The sequence below is a fragment of the Borostomias antarcticus genome, assembly GCF_949987555.1.
Source record: "Borostomias antarcticus genome assembly, chromosome: 5".
NCBI classification, from domain to species: domain Eukaryota; kingdom Metazoa; phylum Chordata; class Actinopteri; order Stomiiformes; family Stomiidae; genus Borostomias; species Borostomias antarcticus.
Window position 1 is genome coordinate 32,513,447 of NC_140238.1, and position 21,104 is coordinate 32,534,550.

The 21,104-nt window shown below is 44.6% G+C and overlaps 6 protein-coding genes across 6 annotated transcripts in view; 4 read left to right on the forward strand and 2 right to left on the reverse strand.

Moving 5' to 3' along the window:
* Positions 1 to 1,115: 1,115 nt before the first annotated feature.
* LOC311309801 (hydroxycarboxylic acid receptor 2-like) lies at positions 1,116 to 2,084 on the forward strand (the record flags this gene model as incomplete). Its single annotated transcript, XM_084439123.1, has 1 exon — positions 1,116 to 2,084. One exon carries the CDS (start codon positions 1,116 to 1,118, stop codon positions 2,082 to 2,084), a length of 969 nt encoding a protein of 322 aa, XP_084295249.1.
* A 714-nt stretch (positions 2,085 to 2,798) lies between these two features.
* LOC311309802 (zinc-binding protein A33) lies at positions 2,799 to 5,545 on the reverse strand (the record flags this gene model as incomplete). The annotated part of the gene is made up of 6 exons (XM_084439124.1): positions 2,799 to 3,358; positions 3,810 to 3,931; positions 4,066 to 4,088; positions 4,196 to 4,429; positions 4,619 to 4,714; positions 5,141 to 5,545. The coding sequence occupies 6 exons, from the start codon at positions 5,543 to 5,545 to the stop codon at positions 2,799 to 2,801; spliced, it is 1,440 nt and encodes a 479-aa protein (XP_084295250.1).
* Positions 5,546 to 6,536: 991 nt separating this feature from the next.
* tubb4bl (tubulin, beta 4B class IVb-like) lies at positions 6,537 to 9,448 on the forward strand (the record flags this gene model as incomplete). Its single annotated transcript, XM_084438151.1, is given in 5 exon segments — positions 6,537 to 6,593; positions 7,430 to 7,538; positions 7,650 to 7,760; positions 8,380 to 9,050; positions 9,053 to 9,448. Coding segments are annotated over 5 exon segments (1,344 nt in total).
* Positions 9,449 to 10,112: 664 nt separating this feature from the next.
* crb3a (crumbs homolog 3a) lies at positions 10,113 to 13,829 on the reverse strand. Its single transcript, XM_084438878.1, has 4 exons — positions 13,631 to 13,829; positions 12,522 to 12,734; positions 11,458 to 11,507; positions 10,113 to 11,369 (listed from the first exon to the last, which is right to left on the reverse strand). Exons 2-4 carry the CDS (start codon positions 12,607 to 12,609, stop codon positions 11,160 to 11,162), a joined length of 348 nt encoding a protein of 115 aa, XP_084295004.1. The 5' UTR covers positions 12,610 to 12,734; positions 13,631 to 13,829; the 3' UTR covers positions 10,113 to 11,159.
* Positions 13,830 to 15,099: 1,270 nt separating this feature from the next.
* asf1ba (anti-silencing function 1Ba histone chaperone) lies at positions 15,100 to 17,381 on the forward strand. Its single transcript, XM_084438680.1, has 4 exons — positions 15,100 to 15,219; positions 15,475 to 15,590; positions 15,912 to 16,088; positions 16,518 to 17,381. The coding sequence occupies exons 1-4, from the start codon at positions 15,111 to 15,113 to the stop codon at positions 16,710 to 16,712; spliced, it is 597 nt and encodes a 198-aa protein (XP_084294806.1). The 5' UTR covers positions 15,100 to 15,110; the 3' UTR covers positions 16,713 to 17,381.
* Positions 17,382 to 18,743: 1,362 nt separating this feature from the next.
* Positions 18,744 to 21,104, forward strand: part of LOC311309039 (cAMP-dependent protein kinase catalytic subunit alpha) — a 15,379-nt gene continuing 13,018 nt past the window's right edge. The window contains exon 1 of the mRNA XM_084438186.1: positions 18,744 to 19,354. Coding sequence (XP_084294312.1) covers positions 19,309 to 19,354 — 46 coding nt within the window. The 5' untranslated portion in view covers positions 18,744 to 19,308. The remainder of the gene's footprint in view (positions 19,355 to 21,104) is intronic.

Here is a 21,104-nt window from a genome sequence, read left to right on the forward strand (position 1 = left end):
CCATTCTTATTGTCTAATACAGCTAATATATCTAGCCTTATTATAATAGCCTATATCGAATTAGACATCATAGCTAATATCTAATTGGATAAATTCAAAGGTGACATTTCACTTTTAGACAGTGATTGTGTTACTGAGGTATTGGGGTTACACCTGCTCACCTGCTGTCAAACAACTAGCCGTCACAACTAGTGTTATATAAAGATAGCCTAACCTGTATTTATTTTGAAAAACTCACACACCCTGCCCCAAACACATAAGCACGTTTACATTTTAGTAATTTAACTGACGCTTTTATCCAAAGCGACTTACAATATGGGCTCTCATGGGCTAGGCTTCATGGGCTCTCACCGCACAACCACGAGCTACTCGTCCTTATATCCCCATCCCTGAGTGAGGGAGGCGCAGTGGGACTTCTCCTCAGGCGGTAGATGGTACCCTGGGCGGAGGCTCAGCGGGGAGTACCAGGGCCGTGAGGACATCCCCCCTGAGATCAATAACAGAATAACAGCCGCCTCCGGGAGGCCCTCTCTCTGTTTGTCGTGTCTGATGTGTTTTTCTGACTAGCTAGGCTTTGCGGCACAGTGGTCCACTCTCTGCTAATCAGAGACGAGAGAGCTGGAGAGAGAACGCTGAGTGTAGAAAGCTCAAAGCTGAGTAGTCGTTTAAAGGAGTAGTAAAGGGAAAATGCATGTTTAGCCCTGTTTTAAGGTTACTTATGATCATATACAATGGTTCAGATCAAAACGTTGACAAAGCTAGCGTTTTCGATAAAGTTGATAATTGCTCTACCACCGTTTTCATCATACAATGGATGTGGATGGGCATCTTAGAAATCTTTGAAATCGAGAGTTTAACATGTTTTTGAATGATTTTTCAAGATGCCCATCCACATCCATTGTATGACCAAAACGGTGGTAGCTCAATTATCAACTTTCTCGAAAATGCTAGCTTTGTCAACGTTTTGATCTGAACCATTGTATATGATCATAAGTAACCTTAAAACAGGGCTAAACATGCATTTCCCCTTTACTACTCCTTTAACTCTTGACGTTCATGTTTTTCCTTCATCAGTGTCCTGTTGATTCTTATCTGACCTCTGCTGGAAGGCCACCATGGGGGATCCTCTGAATATCTACTCATTCAACACCACCACCATGCCCCCCACACAATCACCGCTAAACGTCACGGCCGACATGATGTCCAACGCCACGGTCAAACCCTTCAGCGTGTTTGACAACTGTGAGCGAATGGTGGAAGGCATTTTATTCGACCTGACCGTGCAGTCCTTCAACGTGGTGCTGGGACTCCCTGCCAACATCCTGGTTATCGTGATCCTCATCCGTAACCGCCACCAACCCTCCACCTCTGACATCTTCCTGGGCTGCCTAGCCTTCCTGGACGCCTACTACAGCGCCATGGTCCCCCTTAGCTTCCTCAATTTATATTACTGGCACAGCAAGGGGGTGTGGTCTGCCATCAAGTTCTCCTACGGCGTGAAGGACACCAGCGGGCCCCTCTTCCTCTCCTGCATCTGCCTGGATCGATTCATGGCCGTGCTCTTTCCCATAGCGTTCAGCCATCTCAAGGACAGCAAGTACAGGGCGGTTCTGTCTGCGTTCGTGCTGGGCCTCACTTTTGCCTACGCCGCCGCCAAGACCGTCGGAGGCCTCCCCGACTTTGAAAAGGTCTTCACCGGTGAGATTCTGGCAACATTCACCTGGATGGTGATGTGTAACGGCGCCATCCTGTGGGCCTTGAAGAGGTCGCGTGCTGCAGGCAAGGATGAAATGCACCCCATGAAGAAGAAGGCCTTCAAGATGGTGCTCTTCATCCTGGCTATCGTTGTGTTTAACTACCTGCCACCTGTAGCCCTGTTCCCCTTCCAGGACTGGTACCACCCAGACGCCTTCCGCTGCTACGTGCAGCCCGTGGGCTTCGCTTTCGTCAACATCAGCAGCAGCATCCAGCCACTCATCTATCTCTCTCGGCTGGAGAAGGTACCTTTCATCCCGGACTCCTGCATTCAGAGATGCGTCTCTTCAAAGAAGAAGGATGGAGCACAGCCTGATAATCCTGCTTAAATTCCTAAACTTCAAAATGTTGTTGTTTTAAATGTATTTTTATTATTATTATTATTATTGTTGTTATTATTATTATTGTTATTATTATTATTAATAATAATAATAGTGGTAGTAGTAGTAATTTAATAATAATAATAGTAATAATAATAATAAATTATATATAAGTAATTGGTGAAGTTAAAGTAATGCAAAGAGTTGTCTGTATTTAACCCTCAACCCATAATCCGTTTATTAAAGCTAAGCAAGATCTCCCTGCACATTTCCATAGAAAGACACTTTCAAAATGAACCAGATAATAAGGGTGCGTCATCCTCTCCTCTTTTGTATTAGAATAGTTGGGAGTCTGGCGCCATCTTGTGTTCAAAATAAACTGAAGACTTCATGCGGCAGAATTGTCCATAAATATTATGCTACATTTAAGATTTGCCTCGGAAGAAAACATTTCATTAAGAAAAGAGAAAGATTATCATAATATAATATTATATATATATAATATATTATATTGTATTGTATTATTTTTTATTATATGGAAATTGAATTGAATCCTGTCCTTGCACTGGTCCATTGTTGTGTTGTTGGCTCCACAATGTTGAAAAAAAATCCTATGTATGTCAATAAAATAAGTCTGATTCTGATCAAACTGAATTATTATAAGCATTATGAAAAGTCTTTACCCTTTATGTTACTCTCAAGACCACATCATTTCTGACTGTCTCATAAAACCTCAAATTTTTGGCATCCAAAACCTGCATATATTTCTTCATGAAGGATCCTCAGAGGGCGTTTACTTTGTGTATAAAAGTATGGAAACACTCTCTCAGTGAACGTCTGAGAGAAAGAGTACAGAGGTGCGTCACCATCATCGGTGGGGTCAAAGAAAGACACCTCCCCCTTGTCCCAGTCCAGCTGAACTCTGACCCTCTGGGGTTTCCCGACCACGGTCAAGGGTGTTGGTGGAGATGTCATGGCCCTGTATTTCCCATCCCGAAAACACACAGTCCAGAAGCCGTTCTCTGGCCTGGCTGACACCGCCTTGGTTCTCGGGGCCGACTCGCTCGCCACGCCCAGGAGCCAGTCCTCGTTATCGCCTGTTTCCACCTGCCAGCTGTGGCTTCCTGAGCCGTGACCCGGCGTTCCCAGTACCTCGGCGCTCATGTGGAAACGCTCAGGGCTGTCGGGGAGACTCAGGGGCCGGCAGGAGTAGTGGAGTGAAGTGAGGTCATCTGACAGGATGAGGCACGGATGAGCTGTGTTTGGGTCCAATGTCACAGTAGCTAAGGAAGAGGACATGGAGAGATCATTAGAGAGCAGAAGATGGCTGAGGTCATTATCCGACAAGAGACTCAACGAGATCAACAGCTATTCTTGCCTGCAAGGCAAGGCAAGTTTATTTATATAGCACATTTCAGCCACAGGGCAATTCAAGGTGCTTTACATGAGACATTAAAAGCATTTAAACAAAAGGCAAGACATTATAGACATTTAAAACAAAAGGCAGGAAAAATTAAAAGCATTAAAACAAAAAGCAAGTCATTATAGACATTTAAAACAAAAAGCAGGACAAATAGAATACAGGAATAAAAGTTACAGTGCAGTATACTGATAAACATAACTCCTCTTAGAAAGCAGTGCACTCTCCCTAGATAATGATTAATAGATTGACCTTCTGAGTTCTACTTCACATCCCCGTAGCCACTAGTTAATAAGTTGTTCACGTGTGCTTACTGTGTTGCACATGATGCTTCATGTTCTCCCACACTCTGTATTTGAGATTGCCCAGATGTTTGGCCACATCAAGCAGAACCCCTGAAACTCTTAATGGATGCTGCTGCTGTGCCAAGTTCCCCCTGCAATGAAAAAGGAGGGAGTCCTGTTAAGTTAATAGCAGAGAGAGAGAGAGAGAGAGAGAGAGAGAGAAAGAGAGAGGGGGGGGGTGGGGGAAGTTCACATAGAGAGAGAGAGGGGGGGGGAGTTCACATACCTTTCCTCAGTGGCTTTGAAGTTCTGCAAAATAAAAAGTCTGCGTCAGTCAGACCGAACATAAACCCTTGACACCGACAACAACTGATCATCTCAAATATTTGGAGGGGAATGAGGTACAGAATACCGACCTGTAGCAATGCTATGTCCTCCGCTGTGATCTCCTGCTCTAGGACTCTGATGGTCTCAGTGAGGAATACGATCCCCCCTTCAGTCTCCGTCATCTTGTCCTTCATCACGAGGCTCGTCTTCCCCTCCTCTTCCTCCTTCAGCGCTGCTAGCATGACTGCCTCCTCGTCATACAGAAACTGGTGCATCTGCCCAAACTGATCCTTGATCTTCCGTTCGGTCTCCAGAGCCTGACGCTGAAGAACAGACAGACAGACAGACAGACAGACAGACAGACAGACAGACAGACAGACAGACAGACAGACAGACAGACAGACAGACAGACAGACAGACAGACAGACAGACAGACAGACAGACTTTGATTTAACTGAGCTCACTTTGTTAGGAGAACAAGCCAGGTGAGCATCTCGGAGGGTTAACGTTACCTTAATGTGAGCAAGCATAGCCTCAAAGTTCCCATGAACTCTGGTGAGATGGTCCAATGTGTCCTGCAGGGTCTTCAGTGTAGCACAGAGCTCATCCTGGAGGTCAAAGGTTATTCAATATGTGTAAAACAGAGGGGGGGCATAAACCATCACATACTTGAACTTATTTTGTGAGTACGACAAGAAAATGGATGTAGGGTATTTTCGCACGACGCCGTCTTAATCCCGGAAATAATTAATCATAGTTGACGGCATGACTGTTAACTCCCAACCTGTCAATCAACACCCCTCTAAGTGGGTGGTCACACACCCAATCGGAATGTGCATGGAATTCCCCTGCATTGTGACTCAGACAGTCGGGAATTACCCGCTTTACAGCATTCTAGCTGAGGGGCCCTCAGCCTGACTCCTTACATAGCAACAATAACAACAACAACAACAAGGCCAGATGCACAGAAGAAAAAAAAAAAGTTATTTGTCATTTCATTATTCAATATATGTGTCGTTAAGTCTCTCACTCACCCTACAGCTCAACGCCGCCTCCTCTACGGGCGAACAGTCGTGGTTTTTGTGCGTCTTGGAGGCTTGGCACACCACGCAGACTGGCTGCTTGTCCTCCAGGCAGAAGAGTTTGAGTTTCTCCCCGTGCAGGGCGCACAACACCCCCTTCCCCGCCGCGAGGCCCTGCCCCCTGCTCTGCACCAGGGCCTCGCACAAGTTCCTCAGGGCCAGGTTGGAGGGAGGGCTGCGCTTGGGGGCTCTCTGCCTGCACACGGGGCACACTCTGGAGGCCGACGCGTCCCAGCAGCGCTGCAGGCAGCTCCGGCAGAGACTGTGGCTGCATGCCAGCAGCACGGGGTCACTGAAGATGTCACAGCACACTGGACAGGAGAGGTCGTCCTCTGGGAGGGACACGATACCTGACATGTCTTTCCCACTGACAAGCTATAGGCCGAGTGTCAGCTACAGCAGCTCCAGTGGTCCAAAAAGATATCCCTCTAGGCTTTAAACCACACTGAATTGCCTTGTCGAGATTGAAGAGCCGGAACTCCTGTTAACTGAGCCAACTTGTAAAATGAAAGACTCAAAGTCTCTGTTCTTCCATAGTTCTTAACGCAGTGCAAACCCTTTCGAACACAAGACTCTTTTCCTGTTTTCCTTCTGTCTGAGTGACTCCGGAGACACATAGCATTGTGACACCACTGCATGCAAAAGCCATGGGAAACAGGAAGTCAAGCCCTATTGGTCAGATGTGGAATAGCTTCAAACTCGTTTAAAACCTGTTGCATAGGCTAGTCCATACTTGGGAGAGCAACATTGTTACATGGTTTCAAAGGAAATGACTGTGCAGTTCAATGAAGAGACTTGACTCAATTAGGAAAACACATTCTAGATGTAGGCCCTATGTCTGGGAAAAGGTCAAAGCAATGTAACAATAAGCTACATAGACTAATATTTGTAGGGTTTAATTTAGGCCTAGCCTACTTTATTTGTGTTTGGATGTGGCCCGTACGTTGGCTAGCCTCGTTCACTGATAGGCCAGTTAGCCTTGGGATCAGACGGATCTTCAGGGAGCGATAATAATAGGTTATAGCCTATTATCCAGGTCCATATTTTGGGGGTAGCAAAGTCAGAGACTCTCAATGGGCTCATTAGCTTTCATGTAGGCTAGGTATTCTGGTTGACCGTCTGTCTCACATGAAAACGGCCTATCGGCCATCTCCATCCTCAAATCCATCCTCCTCTTCTCAAGGTCTATGGTTGCCATGGAGATGACGTCACGTTGCACCACCGACGCGGCCCAGTAGTGGCTCGAGAGGGGAGCGACCAATCACATGCATCTGCTACCGAGGACGATCAGGCTTTTACAGTGAAGAGAATAATACTGATCTCTGTCGGACCCTGACACGCATCTAATATGAGGGAAATTGTGCATTTGCAAGCCGGGCAGTGCGGTAACCAGATTGGAGCCAAGGTATAAAATAAATAACATTTTGATTAAAATAAGCCTGCACAATTTATTGATATGCAGGTTTGCATGCAAGATTGGGCTACACCACACTGCGCATGGGGAAGATTGTTAGCCATCCTTCTCCCAAGAATGTTCGAAAATGGTGGATCCGATCCTTAAAGATTAATTTATAGCCTATTGCATGAACTATTTAAGCGCGCGCCTGACTGACCTGCAATAATTCATTTCCACATTAGGCCTACATACATATAGCCTCGCCTTTTCTGACCGACAGAAAAAAAAACATCCACATTGTGTAATCGTTATAGCCTTCAAGCATATATTCAGGTATTCAGGCATTACATTTAATTGTAGGCTATCTTTTGCATGCTTGTTACAGTATGTGAGTTATATGGAGGAGAGAATAGCCTCTTGTCAGAGGCGGTTCCTCTAGATGTCCTTGCCTCCCCGCCCAGTATGACCTATTTAACTGTTTCTCTTCACGGAATTATACTTTCAACTAGGCTAGCTGTTTGATTGAGGCTACATATATTGCATAATTATGATAACTCATGATCCCTATGCTATTTCCACCCTGTAACAAAGACACATTGTATTAAATTCATATGCCGTAACCAAAAGCCATATACATTTGATTATTATTATTATTATGAAAAATCATGTTCCAGTCAAGAAAAATATTCGCTTTCATCATAATCGTATTTGCAAGTTTACTGAGTATCTCTGTTTCAATGGCAGGCTAATTGTTTGATCTGATGAGGCTTGCATTGTGAATGGATCTGTTTGCTTTTGACCACGCCCCCTTCCTCCGTCATCCTGTCTGTCACTCTGTCTCTCAGTTCTGGGAAGTGATCAGTGATGAACACGGCATCGATCCCACCGGTTCATATAATGGAGACAGTGACCTCCAGCTAGACCGAATCAGTGTCTACTACAATGAGGCCACAGGTACTGTATTTATAACAGGAATAAAGTAACATTCTCCTGCAAACAGCACAAAAGACCATGATAATCAAATCAGTGAGAAGGAATGAGTGGGTCACTCGGTGGTGTTTGCAGGTGGGAAGTATGTTCCCCGGGCCATCCTGGTGGACCTGGAGCCCGGAACCATGGACTCCGTCAGGTCGGGACCCTTTGGACAGATCTTCAGGCCAGACAACTATGTCTTCGGTAAGAGGTGGTAGCCTAAAAGAAAAAATACCTTTTGTGTATACAGAAGGATTACAGTGGGCGGGAGTACCTACTTGCCTTGACAGACAAACTCCTTCTGCTAATCAGCGCACCAAACGTTTTACAGATCTAGTAGGAATAACGTCTTTTCCGCCAAGAAACACTAGTGCATACTCTTGTTCTTGTTTAAAGGAGTATTGCATGTTTGGCCCTGTTTTAAGGTTACTTATCATCATATACAATGGTTCAGATCAAAACGTTGACAAAGCTAGCATTTTTGAGAAAGTTGATAATTGCTCTACCACCGTTTCGGTCATACAATGGATGTGGATGGGCATCTTGAAAAATCATTCAAAAACATGTTAAACTCTCGATTTCAAAGATTTCTTCCTTCAGTCGCAGAGTTTAAATCCATGGCTCTTGACATTTGTACTACGACCTGTAACTGTTTTTAATAATAATAATAATTATTATTATTATTATTTTTGTGTATTGTATTGTTCTGTTGTTATTTATGTGTTTGTGTGAACTCGTCAACACTGTAAATGAGGGAAACCTCAGTGCTTTACGAGTATAAATACAGGTTTGAAATGAAAAATAATTCCACTTTGGTCTACAGGCCAGAGTGGTGCGGGTAACAACTGGGCCAAGGGCCACTACACAGAGGGGGCGGAGCTAGTGGACTCAGTCCTGGACGTGGTGAGGAAGGAGGCGGAGAGCTGCGACTGCCTCCAGGGCTTCCAGCTGACCCACTCCCTGGGCGGGGGCACCGGCTCAGGCATGGGCACCCTGCTGATCAGCAAGATCCGCGAAGAGTACCCCGACCGCATCATGAACACCTTCAGCGTGGTGCCGTCGCCTAAGGTGTCGGACACCGTGGTGGAACCCTACAACGCCACCCTGTCCGTCCACCAGCTGGTCGAGAACACTGACGAGACCTACTGCATTGACAATGAAGCCCTGTATGATATCTGCTTCCGCACGCTCAAACTTACCACTCCCACCTACGGAGACCTCAACCATTTGGTCTCGGCCACCATGAGCGGGGTGACCACCTGCCTTCGCTTCCCCGGGCAGCTCAACGCCGACCTCCGCAAGCTGGCCGTCAACATGGTGCCCTTCCCACGTCTGCACTTCTTCATGCCGGGTTTCGCCCCCCTCACCAGCAGGGGGAGCCAGCAGTACCGTGCCCTGTCTGTGCCCGAGCTCACCCAGCAGATGTTCGACGCCAAGAACATGATGGCCGCCTGCGACCCCCGCCACGGGCGCCACGGGCGCTACCTGACCGTGCGCCCGCCGTTTTCCGCGGGCGCATGTCGATGAAAGAGGTGGACGAGCAGATGCTTAACGTTCAGAACAAGAACAGCAGCTACTTCGTGGAGTGGATCCCCAACAACGTGAAGACCGCCGTCTGTGACATCCCGCCGCGCGGCCTCAAGATGGCCGCCACCTTCATCGGCAACAGCACGGCCATCCAGGAGCTGTTCAAGCGCATCTCCGAGCAGTTCACCGCCATGTTCCGCCGCAAGGCCTTCCTCCACTGGTACACGGGCGAGGGCATGGACGAGATGGAGTTCACGGAGGCCGAGAGCAACATGAACGACCTGGTGTCCGAGTACCAGCAGTACCAGGACGCCACCGCCGAGGAGGGAGAGTTTGAAGAGGAAGGAGAGGAAGACGCCGCGTAAAAAAAACCTTGGGCCACTCGACCGTCGAACAGCCTTTCACCTCCACCTCCATGGCCCCTCCCTTCCTCTCTAATGCCACACTGACAAACTGCCACCCTGTGTTACAAAACTGATATTAGTAAACCTGTTTATGTCTTGTGTGTTGTGAATGCACTGAATTAATCCCTTACCATAGTTTATCCGGCTATCCTGTCATTTTCTCGTGAGAGCAAATTATTTGACTGTGAAGGCTTCAAACTGGAAAATAATTAAAAGTTTGCATCCGATTGAAGATTAATTCTACTGCTTCTGTGTTTTCATTTCTTAATTAAATATCCACATACATTGACATAATAACTGACATGATGTGTATTTAATGTGTACATGAATGAATAATACACCAGAGGGCAGCATACACAAGAAATGATCACGTGCAAAATGTCAAAGGTTAAAACAGCTTATTGAGAGTAACAGAAATGGTTGGACAGTTAAATTAGTCTGTAGTCATGCCAACTAGTAAGTGCTAGTAGAAGAGTGCATTTGTCTGATGAATCAAGTCAAACAGGTTTACAGTCAAGTAGAGATTAAGCTATCCATGCTCTGAGTGTTGTCTGTATGCAAGTATTATATCAAAGATAATATATTGCTTATTCCTTTTTTGTGCAAAAAATTATACACATTTACAAAAAATAACCAGTGGTTTATTCAAAGGTGTGCATAGATAAAACATCATGATGTTGTAGAATATCTCAAATCAGGGTCCATTATACATGGATTGATTGAATGTAGTCCTAACGTTGAATTGTTGAAATAGTTGGGAGACTAGAATACAAGTGTAAACAATCATTCATTTTTGTGGTTACATAATATTTATAGTATTGAATTGTTGGTTGAACGTACAATCTGCAATCTGATAGTGAATAATCATATCTAGCTAGGATATAATAGTAATATTAGATTATCAGATGTTGAGTTAGAAGGGCCGATTCAGTAGTAAGACGTCATGAGGTAAATTATTCGTCTAAAATCAGAAATTATTCAACATTCAAATTCTCGTAAATGAAGCAAGTTTGTGGTTAAGCCAAGAATCAATTCTGCACAGGACAGTCGAGAATTGAATAGAACATAGTACAGTATAATGTACATAAGTTATAAGAAAACATAAATATCAACTGTCCGGAGTCCAGACAATATTTGCCTGTATTCATAAAGAACAGAATATCCACTTGTCAGCATAAGATAGATAAGATAAAATGAGTATTTCATCATAGGCTGTAGCCTATACAGCTAACTGACTAGGCAAACCAGTAAAAACAGGAAGTGAAATGCAGTTGTCCATAGAATAGTGTCAATTCAGACAAAATACTGTTCATCGTTAGTTCATAATTAGTGCAGTTGTCTGGTACATCCTGGATCATGACCAATTGAGTGTTTATTTCTTTCAAATAGACGAGTGCTTTTCGCTAATGTTGGAAAACAGTCAGTGCTTCATCAACGCTTACAGTTCAGGTGCATATCTAGTTAATATACCGAGAACATGATTTCCTTTCCCAGGGCTATGCGCAGAGCGCTCTTACACATCCTTCCTCCGTACAGGTAAAGTAGGTCTCCCTCAGACTTTGAGGTCAGGGGGTTCAAGGCGACTAATATCCTCTTAGCAGGGGCAGATATGGCTGTTTAAGGGGTTCCAGGAGCTAAAGACCATGATGGAGCTCGACCGTTAGGCAAGCAATCAGATGAGCCTTTCTTCCTTGGGCAGTTTGAGTGCGTCCGGTGCCTCGACGCTGCGTGCGCCCGACTGCTCCTCGGCGCTGGGGTGGTACGTCCCCTCCGTCTGACGCTTCTTCCTCACCACACAGAAAAGCCACCCCAAAACCACAGAGGCGATAGCCAGAAGCCCCAGGATAACAGTCGGGGCAACAATAGCAGCAATGTTTGGTCCCTAGAGTTGGAATAACACAGGGATTAGAGCCGCTCTCATAAATGGTGCAGTGATCTCATTATAGCAGAAAGAAAATGGGATTACTAACCGGGGCGATGGCCGTACTTGTAGACGGTATGCTAGTTGTGAAGTTCTCCCCTAAGGAAAGAGTCAAAGGGGATTATCACCTCAGGACATGGGGGGAAAAAGTATCATCAAAGTCCAGGTGATAAAAGTGATAGGCTACTTCAATATTCTATATCAATCTATCAATATTCTCAGAGAAAATAAACCCCAGAGAATAAAAAAACAGCATGAAAACACCACAAATTGACACGCAGTATATAAAATGTAGGCATTATGTGCAAAAGGAACCAAATGTACAACGTGGATGTCAATTGTGGAGAGATAGGCGAGGAACATTGTATGTTATTGCTTGCAACACTCCAGTGACCACAATGTTTTTCAAACATTCTCTACCTGACCACCCATGTGATTTCTCTGTGACATCACACACTCAGTAACCGCTTACACGGCAGGAGCGAGAGGGGGGGGAGAGAGTGCTTGGAATGTAGCCTTTGGATCAGCGTTTTTCAACCAAACTACTTTAATGTGTCAGACACATTTCATTCAGTCTACTGCAGCTTACCTCTAACAATCAAATTATGGAATGTGTCTCGTTTAGAAATCTTTAAAGTCCATTCAGGGGCTTCAAAGAAAGTTAATCATTCACTAAAGTAAACAGTGTCCTTTTTCCACAAGTAAAGTTTCCCAAGGACATAAGTACACAAAAAAACAGGGCAGACATGGGGCACCATTGCTCAAAAGGGGCCATTCAATTAGAACTTGTTGTTTTGGTCAGATGCAACAACGTAAGTTACATACGTAGCAGACTGCTCAGCTTCGAGGTTGCAAAGGAGGTTTTAGATAACTCTTGAAGTGAAACATCCGAGCACCTTTCACAACATAACACTTATACTGTTCTCATGCAAAACACTGACATGTCGCCGCCTGTTTTTCTGAGCAATAAAGTAGAAATGTGCAACGGACTTTTCAGCTTATCATTCCAGAATGTGATACAGGCCAGTGGGTGTGTGAACGTGTGGTCAGAGACACCTTACTGCACAGGGAGTGGGAGTTTGGACTGCAGGAATTAGGAATGGGATGACTCACCGTGGGCAGAATGACTGCCTAGGACTAGCAGTAGGACACTCCCTGCCAACACACCAGGCAACGGCATCACGTCCGGAAGTTGTGCCATCTCTACCCCCGATCAAGAGGGCCTCACTGAGGGTAGACTGGCAAAGGGACTCCAAGGCATCAGCTTGGAGGCATTTCAGTAGGATCAACATTCAGCACAACCACACAGGCTGTTTCCAATAGCACCTGTGAAGAGATGCAATACACAATCTTACTGTAAAAAATATTATTCAACATCAAATATTATAGCGTATACATTGTCTTCATAACATAGGCTAACATAACACATAGCCTATGCTAGGCGTCCGAAAACACTTAATCAAGGAAGTAAGAAAATCGAATCTAACTTAGTTTGCTGTGACCGGTGACTATGATTCATATGGATCGTTGTGGAATCCAGAATGTTGTGAAAATAGTTTGTGACATTTGGGACATTGTAGGCGACTTGAACTATCAGGCCAACTAATTTCCTACTTTGTAGGCTATCAATAAAGCAATAAAGTTTCTAGGCTATCTATCGAGTTAGTTTGCTGTGACCGGTGACTATGATTCATATGGATCGTTCTGGAATCCAGACTGTTGTGAAAATAGTTTGTGACATTTGGGACATTGTAGGCTACTTGAACTATCAGGCCAACTAATTTCCCCCTTTGTAGACTATCAATAAAGCAATAAAGTATCTATCTAAATATCTATACCTATGTACTCTTACAGTTTAACATTTTAAACGTCAAACAACATCTGGTGTTACTAGTCTGTAACAAATGACCGTCATTTGTTGAAATCTAGACTAGAGTAGCTGCTTTAAATTGCACCTGTTCAAAGAGGAAAAGCATGGGGGCACAACAAAGATTCATCCAAGTGTAAACAACAAAACGAAGCTTATTCTATCATAGCAAGTAGGCTACAGACTCTCTATTTGGAATATTTTGATTATGTAGCCTGTACATTTCCAAATATGCCACTGTGCCAGGTCACTCCATGGCCCCCTCAACTGCAGTAGCCTATAGGCTAGTCTATAATCCATGCCTCGGTTCCACTAGACAGCACACGTTTAACTATATTGAATATGCAGTACATACCCGATTGCACCAGTGAATAAATAGATGAGACCACAGGAAAATAGACTGCAGTAATGTTGTTTCGGACGGAAAAAAAACGGCGGCTCGCTTCCGCCTCACCTTATCAGGAGAGCGCACCGAAACTGCATCAAAAGGTGGTTTATGATTAACTCGCCGGATAAAGAAACGAAAAAATCCCTTTAGGTGTTCAATTGTCGACGCGTCTCTCCATCGTCATACCTGTAGGTTTAACTATGTAAAACAGTTCTCTTCTTCAAATCCCCTCTGGTCACATGGTCCAGTCTCATGTTACAGTAGCCTACCTGAGCACAGTAACCTGTGGCACGGGAAAGACAGACAGGCCATTGTATGCGCCGTGGTACACCTGCCCATTGGAGAAACACTGCATTCTTCTCTCCCCGTTTCACTATCGCCCCTCTCATTGGTTTATAATTGTGATTAGAGGTTTCACGTCTTGTTGGTGATTTGGGATATCAAGCTCATTTCTCTCGACTGCTCGTGGTATTTTAATAACTGGGTTTGTGTTTAACTAATTGATTCTAAACGGGTTTGAAACCCCAATTCTGTTAATACATTAGATGACCTATAGCTGCAGGCCCAGAAGCTTGTGTCCCCCCCAAAAAAATCCTGGAGTTGCGCCTGCAAGCTAGATCAAACATTCCTGGAATACCATAACGGACCGATCAGATCTAGGACAATCCCTCCTTACCTAATAACCGTTTACAAGTCCAAAGAACATGCATGCACATTGATGTACACCAACATCACTCCCAAAGATGTCACCAACAAGCCTGCTATCTGCACGAAAAAAACATCCCTTAATGTGAACGTGCCATCAACTCCACAGTTTCATCCAGGCAGTGTGGCCCTTACATTTGGATAAATCTAAAGTGTCCATAAATGTAAACTTGTAAGGTTCCCCAGTCACCTGTATTTTTCAGACAGTAGCAGATGTTAATACAACAACACTGTTAGGCCTAATGAAACAGTCCCATAAGTGGAACTATGCTGCCCTCATCTGGTTGCTACACAAATGCATTGCCACGGGGCAAGGACCCCAAAACAAGTAGCCCCAAAACAACACAGCAGAGTAACATAATCCAATCTGGCGCATATGGAATGCATTGCTTTTAATTTGTCCTGCCTTTTGTTTTAAATGTCTTTAATGTCTTGCTTTTTGTTTTAATGCTTTTAATGTCTCATGTAAAGCACCTTGAATTGCCCTGTGGCTGAAATGTGCTATATAAATAAACTTGCCTTGCCATTGGCGGTTATACGTGTATAGGAGTAAGGGAGGACCATTGCTTGATTTACCAAAGTCCCATGAGTTCATGAGTTGGCCAAGATCAGTTCAAATAAGGAGGGAAGGAAGGAAGGAAGGAAGGATAGGCCTACACAGTATTCGAACGCGGCCCCACGTTGACACTTGAGCACTTGGTTTTTCGCGCCAGCACAATTTGCGGCGGGCAACACTGCAACAATGGCGAAGGTTCAAGTGCTGAATGTTGCTGTCCTGGACAACCCGAGTCCTTTCGGAAACCCTTTTCAGTTCGAAATAACATTCGAGTGCATGGAAGACCTGCCCGAAGGTATGTTGAAAGTTGGTGATGTGCATTCTGCCAGGACAAGTGCATAGAGCTACAAAACCTTTGTTTTTCTTTCTTCCCCGCCAGCTAGCTAACGTTAGCTAACTAACTAGCTAGCTTGTGCTAGTAATGCTAGCTCTAACTGGCTGGCTCCCATGTTATTTAGCTAGCTAGCATGCTACTTTCTAGCTAGCTGCCTAGCTGGCATGCTATTGAGTTTGAAAGCAGTGTTTCACCGACTTTATCTTTGTGTTGCAGATCTTGAGTGGAAGATCATCTATGTTGGCTCAGCAGAGAGTGAAGAATACGACCAGACTCTTGATTCTGTCCTGGTTGGTCCAGTGCCGGCAGGAAGGCACATGTTTGTGTTTCAAGTGAGTTTACTAGCAAGCTAACGTGAGCTACAGTAGCTGGTATATCAACCCATTTATGTATTTCACCATAGCTAGTGTTTCAGGGATGGTTCACTTTGTTATCCTTCATAATTAAAGTAGTTAACGTTACAGTTGCCTTGGACTTATGTTTAATTCCCAAACACATCCCTGCCTGCCTGTAGTGTCTGCTTGTTCACTGCTAGGATGAATATAAACATACTACCTCATTTTTATTATTATTCCTAACATTTCTCTTCATTATAATTATAATAATTCTCTTTACAAATATTGTGCCTTTCTCACCATGTGTTGTCTCAACAGGCTGATGCCCCGAACACAGGGCTGATCCCAGAGAGTGACGCTGTAGGTGTCACCGTGGCGCTCATCACCTGTACATATCGTGGTCAAGAGTTCATTCGGATTGGATACTATGTCAACAATGAGTACACAGACCCAGAGCTGCGCGAGAACCCTCCTGTCAAGCCGGACTACGCACAGGTAAAGGGAATGGCCGCCCTATACTCTATGAAATTATACATTGACCAAGGCGAGGAAAGTTTATTTGTATAGCGCATTTCAGAAACAAGGCAATTCAAAGTACTTTACACGAGACATTAAAAGCATCAAGACAAAGTGCAAGAAACACATAAAGGTCATATATTTTGCTTCCCTCTGGAATATGTAGGGGTGGGACCTATGCCCACCTCCTTTGTTCTCTGTAAAGCACATTGTGTTACCTCTGTATATGAAATGCGTTATACAAATAAAGCATTGATTGATTGATTGATTAATATGAAATGAAACCAGGTGCTCCACTATATGACTCTCCAGAGGCAAAATGGCAGCACACCCGATCATGTTGTTGTATACTCGAGACACCCACGGTTCTACATTCACAATAATTATTTCTATTTTTGTCTCTTTCAGCTCCAGAGAAACATCCTGGCTTCAAACCCACGTGTGACTAGATTCCATATCAACTGGGACGGGTGTGCAGAACGGACCATGGAGGACTCTGAGAACGTGGATCCTGCCCCCAACTCTATGCTGTCCCCTGCCTGTCTCCCTGGGAAGGCCCCACGCATGGCTTTGCTACCTGAAAACTCTATGGACTGCATGTAGAAACATACAAACTTGTTCGATCAACCTAAGCACCACTGGCTAAAGAATGGACATGGACATTCGGACATGGATGAACAGCAGCCAGCTTTGCCTTACAGCTGCTCTTATCTCTTGAGACACTGTTAACAACTTCTTCGACTTCAGGAGAGGGACTACAGTGTCTTGGACACAAGAGAATATCTCTAGTGGAGTAATCCATATATTATCTGATATTTCTGATATTATTTGAAAGTAAAAGGTTTGCTTTGGTCCAAATAGTTTTATTCATTTAAATTCTATAAATGGTGAACAGCGCTTATAGGGAGAATGTACTTAGGTGAGATGCATAAGAATAAGTGGCAGATATTTGGTCAGGTGTTAACTATGGCATGTTGAAATCTCGTCCCTAGTTTGTGCTAGATTAGAGTTGTGATTTGTGATAGTTGGAAGGAATCTATGACTTAGTGAAGCGTGGGGTGCAGACAGGAAATGAAGTGATCTGACTCCATGTGCACTTATAGACTGTCCCTCATAGGCACCCCCGTTACCTATTGTACTTGGGTCATAGTCTACCCCCTTTGATGATCACAGACTGTTGAATTGGGCGATGTTACTGGTGTCATGGTGTGTATATATGTTTATTTTTCTTTGTGTGCTATTTTCTCTCTCAAATAAATATCTTTTTGTTAAGGAACATTTCTGTCTGTGCTTACCTGATGGCTGTTTGAGACTGAATTAATTTTAAGGGAGCCATTAGATTATAGCTTGATTTATCATGGTTTCACATGGGTGAGTCAGGTATTTCATTCACACAAATCTAGTCTTTGGTTTTCCAAGAGCTCATTCTCATTGAGAACATCCATAAAGAGACAGGTCCAGTTGCTTGTTGCCAGGCAATTTACTACATTACCACATTTAAGATAGAATTGAGAAAGTGTTAAATGCAAGTGACACTTCAGCAAGTAATACCCCTGTATGTTATCTGTTCAGAGCTTTGCAAGTATTGGTCTGTCGTTAGGTGCACTGACGTTGGAGAGAAGATGAATAAATAAAAAAGGTTTGTTGTAGCCTATGATTTGAGCAGTGCTTCTCGTCAAAAGAGGTCAGTAGTGTATTGCGTGTATAGTGGTCAAGCCAAGAATAATAGGTGTAAAGCTTGTCAACAAAGCTCAGCTAAGTCCCACAAAGTCCTAGATGACACTTGTCAACTTAGGGTATGGATCTCATAAAATTACATTTGACATCGTTATGATTTCAGATATCATTTTGATATTCTGCAAACGTAGGGCCTCCACGTGCCCTCAACTTACTAAAAATAGACCTGACGTCACACAGCCAATCACAGATCAGTCGAGTGGGAGGGTTGGGAAAAAAACAACGGCCTTAATTTAAAGAAACAGCAGTTTTATGAGAGAGAGATGCTTTTAAACCCTCACAGATCAAGCTAGGATATATTTTTAGTCTAGCAAGCTGAAGAAAAGTCACACGAAATCACTATTTAATAAACAAGTAGAGAATAATAGAGGATGATGTTGTCGTTGAAGAAGGCGGGACAAAGCCCTTCGGACCAATCACAATATTCCAGTGACACGTTACGGAGCAGACAACCAATGAACAGCTGTTTTCTAAGTCGATCGTAACGTATTAACCAATGAGCGGCGTTCAGGGGCGGGTGCTCTGAGGCAGAGCTGCTCTGTGTAGTGAGAGGATTCATGGAGGCGACTGTTGATTTTGGCAGTTAAGCCTCAGCAGATCGGTCCTAAAAACCTGAGAAATCAACAACCTGCTTAGAAAAAAGGGGGGGAACATCGATATTAGGGCAGTTAGCATTCAAAAAACATAGTTGTCTCGTGGTAACAGGGAATCCAGGGCCTAGCAACCGTTGATGCAAGAGATACATAACGTTAGACTAGCTAGCTGGTAGTAGCTTGATAGCTAGCTGGTTGTAGCTTGATAGCTAGCTGGTAGTAGCTTGATAGCTAGCTGGTAGTAGCTTGATAGCTAGCTGGTAGTAGCTTGATAGCTAGCTGGTAGTAGCTTGATAGCTAGCTGGTAGTAGCTTGATAGCTAGCTGGTGGTAGCTTGATAGCTAGCTGGTTGTAGCTTGATAGCTAGCTGGTTGTAGCTTGATAGCTAGCTGGTAGTAGCTTGATAGCTAGCTGGTGGTAGCTTGATAGCTAGCTGGTTGTAGCTTGATAGCTAGCTGGTAGTAGCTTGATAGCTAGCTGGTTGTAGCTTGACGGCTAGCTGGTAGTAGCTTGATAGCTAGCTGGTAGTAGCTTAGCTAGCTAGCTATCCTACTAGCCACTCACAACCTGTTTCGACGTCCTGCATGGACCGGACCATAAGCTAAGCAACAGAAGCAACGGGGATACATTGGGAAGCTAGCTAGCATCGTCGTTGGCTAGCCAACTCCCAACCCAGTTTGTAAAGGAGCGGTGGAGGAAATATATCCCGTTGTCGACTCGGAATGGTAGCAGTTAGCTAGCTACGATAATTCTATAAACAACAACATCAGCAACCAAACGTTTACGTTTGCAAAGAAAACTACAAGTAAAACTACAAGTAAAACTACAAGTAAAAGCACTTAGAGACTCTTCATCGGCCTGCAGTCATCATGGGCAACGCGCCCACCGCCAAGAAGGGCAACGAGATGGAAAGTGGTGAGTCTAATGCTAATGTGCTAGCTAGCTAGCTGCTATCAACAACTAACCTTAGCTACCTGTGCTGGTTTGCTAACCTTAAGTGCTACCTAGCTTGCTTCTTTACTTTCTTTAGTTCAATTTAGGTTGACAACCCCCAAATTCCACCCCACACTTTCGCATTCATTTGGTGTAATGATACTAGCTAGCTACCCAATGAGTTAGCCTAGCTTAGTAGCTAACCATAGCTAGCTGTTTGTGAGTATATCCCTGCTAACACGGGCTAGCTAGCTGGTTCTATCATAAAGGATGATTTGTAAACCTCAGCATGGTGCACTGTATTGACTGTTAGGCTCCAGACACTCTGCTTTGATCTCTTATTCTGGAGGTGCATTTTACTTAGTTACACTACTGTTGCCCACCCTAAAAGGTTGTTGTAGCTAGCATGTTAGAGGAAAACCATAGTTGGTAAAACGCAGGGTCTTTGACACACGCCCATGTCTGTAGAGTCAAACTAGACCACCTATTTCTCTTGCTGCTTGCTATACACTTAACAGACTGATCATCACTGCACTATACGGTTTTAGGTACAAGTTCTTGGCGATAGACAGCCTGTGACATGAAGTCAATGTTTGTATTTTGTTTTGAGAGCAACCTTGTTGTTGGATGGCTATTTACCCATACTGTAAGTGTTCAAATTATTTGACATTAATGTTCTCAAAGGAAAATCTGTACTCGAGGGATTCTAGTCTTTGACCAGCCTTTGGCTACAAGTTCCAGAAGGGAACATTTATTTTTTGGGGCAGGAAGTCGGATTATAATAAGGGATCTTCTGAGGGTCTTAATGTAAACAGAAGCTAATGAGCACAAAGCTTCAGTCCCACACGGTGGCTATGGCGAGAGCAGAGGAGATGGGTAGGAGGCAGGGAAGGGGGTAGGAGGCTTGGAAGGGAGTAGGAGGCATGGAAGGGGCTTTTTGGCCAGGGCGTGAGAAGCAACAGGGGCGGAGTCATATGATGCAGGCGGTGTGATTCTCTCCAGGCCAAACCTTGACGCCGGGGCGTCTCTTGAACGTCATGTGATGAGCGGAGCATTCACAACAAGATCGCTGTGTGTCTCGATGGTGCCGATTCCCCGCTCGTCCTCCATCTCCCCTTTAGGACACGCCTCTTCCCTTCTACTTCTTTAACTCGGTTATCACTCATTATCTTGTATTCCTCCTTGGTCTTGTTGTTTCCAATCGATTGCCAGCGTTCTGTAGCCTAAATGATTAACTTTGATTTTGACATCCGAGAGACTTGGCTCATTCTTTTTCTAGAGTGCTAAATGCGCCAATCCAAACCAAATGTTCACCGTCCATAAGAGGGTTTGGGGCGTGCTGGTCCACGAGCAGGTGAGTGGAGGCGCCGTGTTGTGTGTTTGAATCCATAACACTCCACATCGCGCTGGCAGGAGTGTGCTGGGTTTGAACAGGTCTCTGCGAAATGAGCCTCAACTCCTTGTTGATGGTGGAGCATACATGCGAAGAGCAGACTGCAGTTTTCCTGCCACGTCGCCCCCAGGGTCCCGCTGCCCGCCACGCGGCCAGAGCCCCGGCCAATCGCAGCTCGGTGTCACGGTAGCGCGTGGCTCCGTTTTTTCAAAATGGTGTGCAGCATTAATGGAGAAGAGCAGACTGTTAGCGGGGGGCGAGCCCAGGGCTAAAAGCGAGGGCAGAGGAGGTCATGGCCAGGCCAGCTGAGGTTAAATACTCATGCCATGCTCCACATCC

Bases quoted from the DNA above. Each gene is read 5' to 3' on its own strand.
- crb3a (XM_084438878.1), bottom strand. From the start codon at position 12,609: ATGGCACAACTTCCGGACGTGATGCCGTTGCCTGGTGTGTTGGCAGGG. The intron at 11,508-12,521 runs GTGAGTCATCCC...CTCTTTCCTTAG, and splicing joins AGGCAGTCATTCTGCCCACG to GGGAGAACTTCACAACTAGC. The intron at 11,370-11,457 runs GTTAGTAATCCC...TTCCAACTCTAG, and splicing joins CAAGTACGGCCATCGCCCCG to GGACCAAACATTGCTGCTAT.
- asf1ba (XM_084438680.1), top strand. From the start codon at position 15,111: ATGGCGAAGGTTCAAGTGCTGAATGTTGCTGTCCTGGACAACCCGAGT. The intron at 15,220-15,474 runs GTATGTTGAAAG...TTTGTGTTGCAG, and splicing joins CATGGAAGACCTGCCCGAAG to ATCTTGAGTGGAAGATCATC. The intron at 15,591-15,911 runs GTGAGTTTACTA...TTGTCTCAACAG, and splicing joins GGCACATGTTTGTGTTTCAA to GCTGATGCCCCGAACACAGG.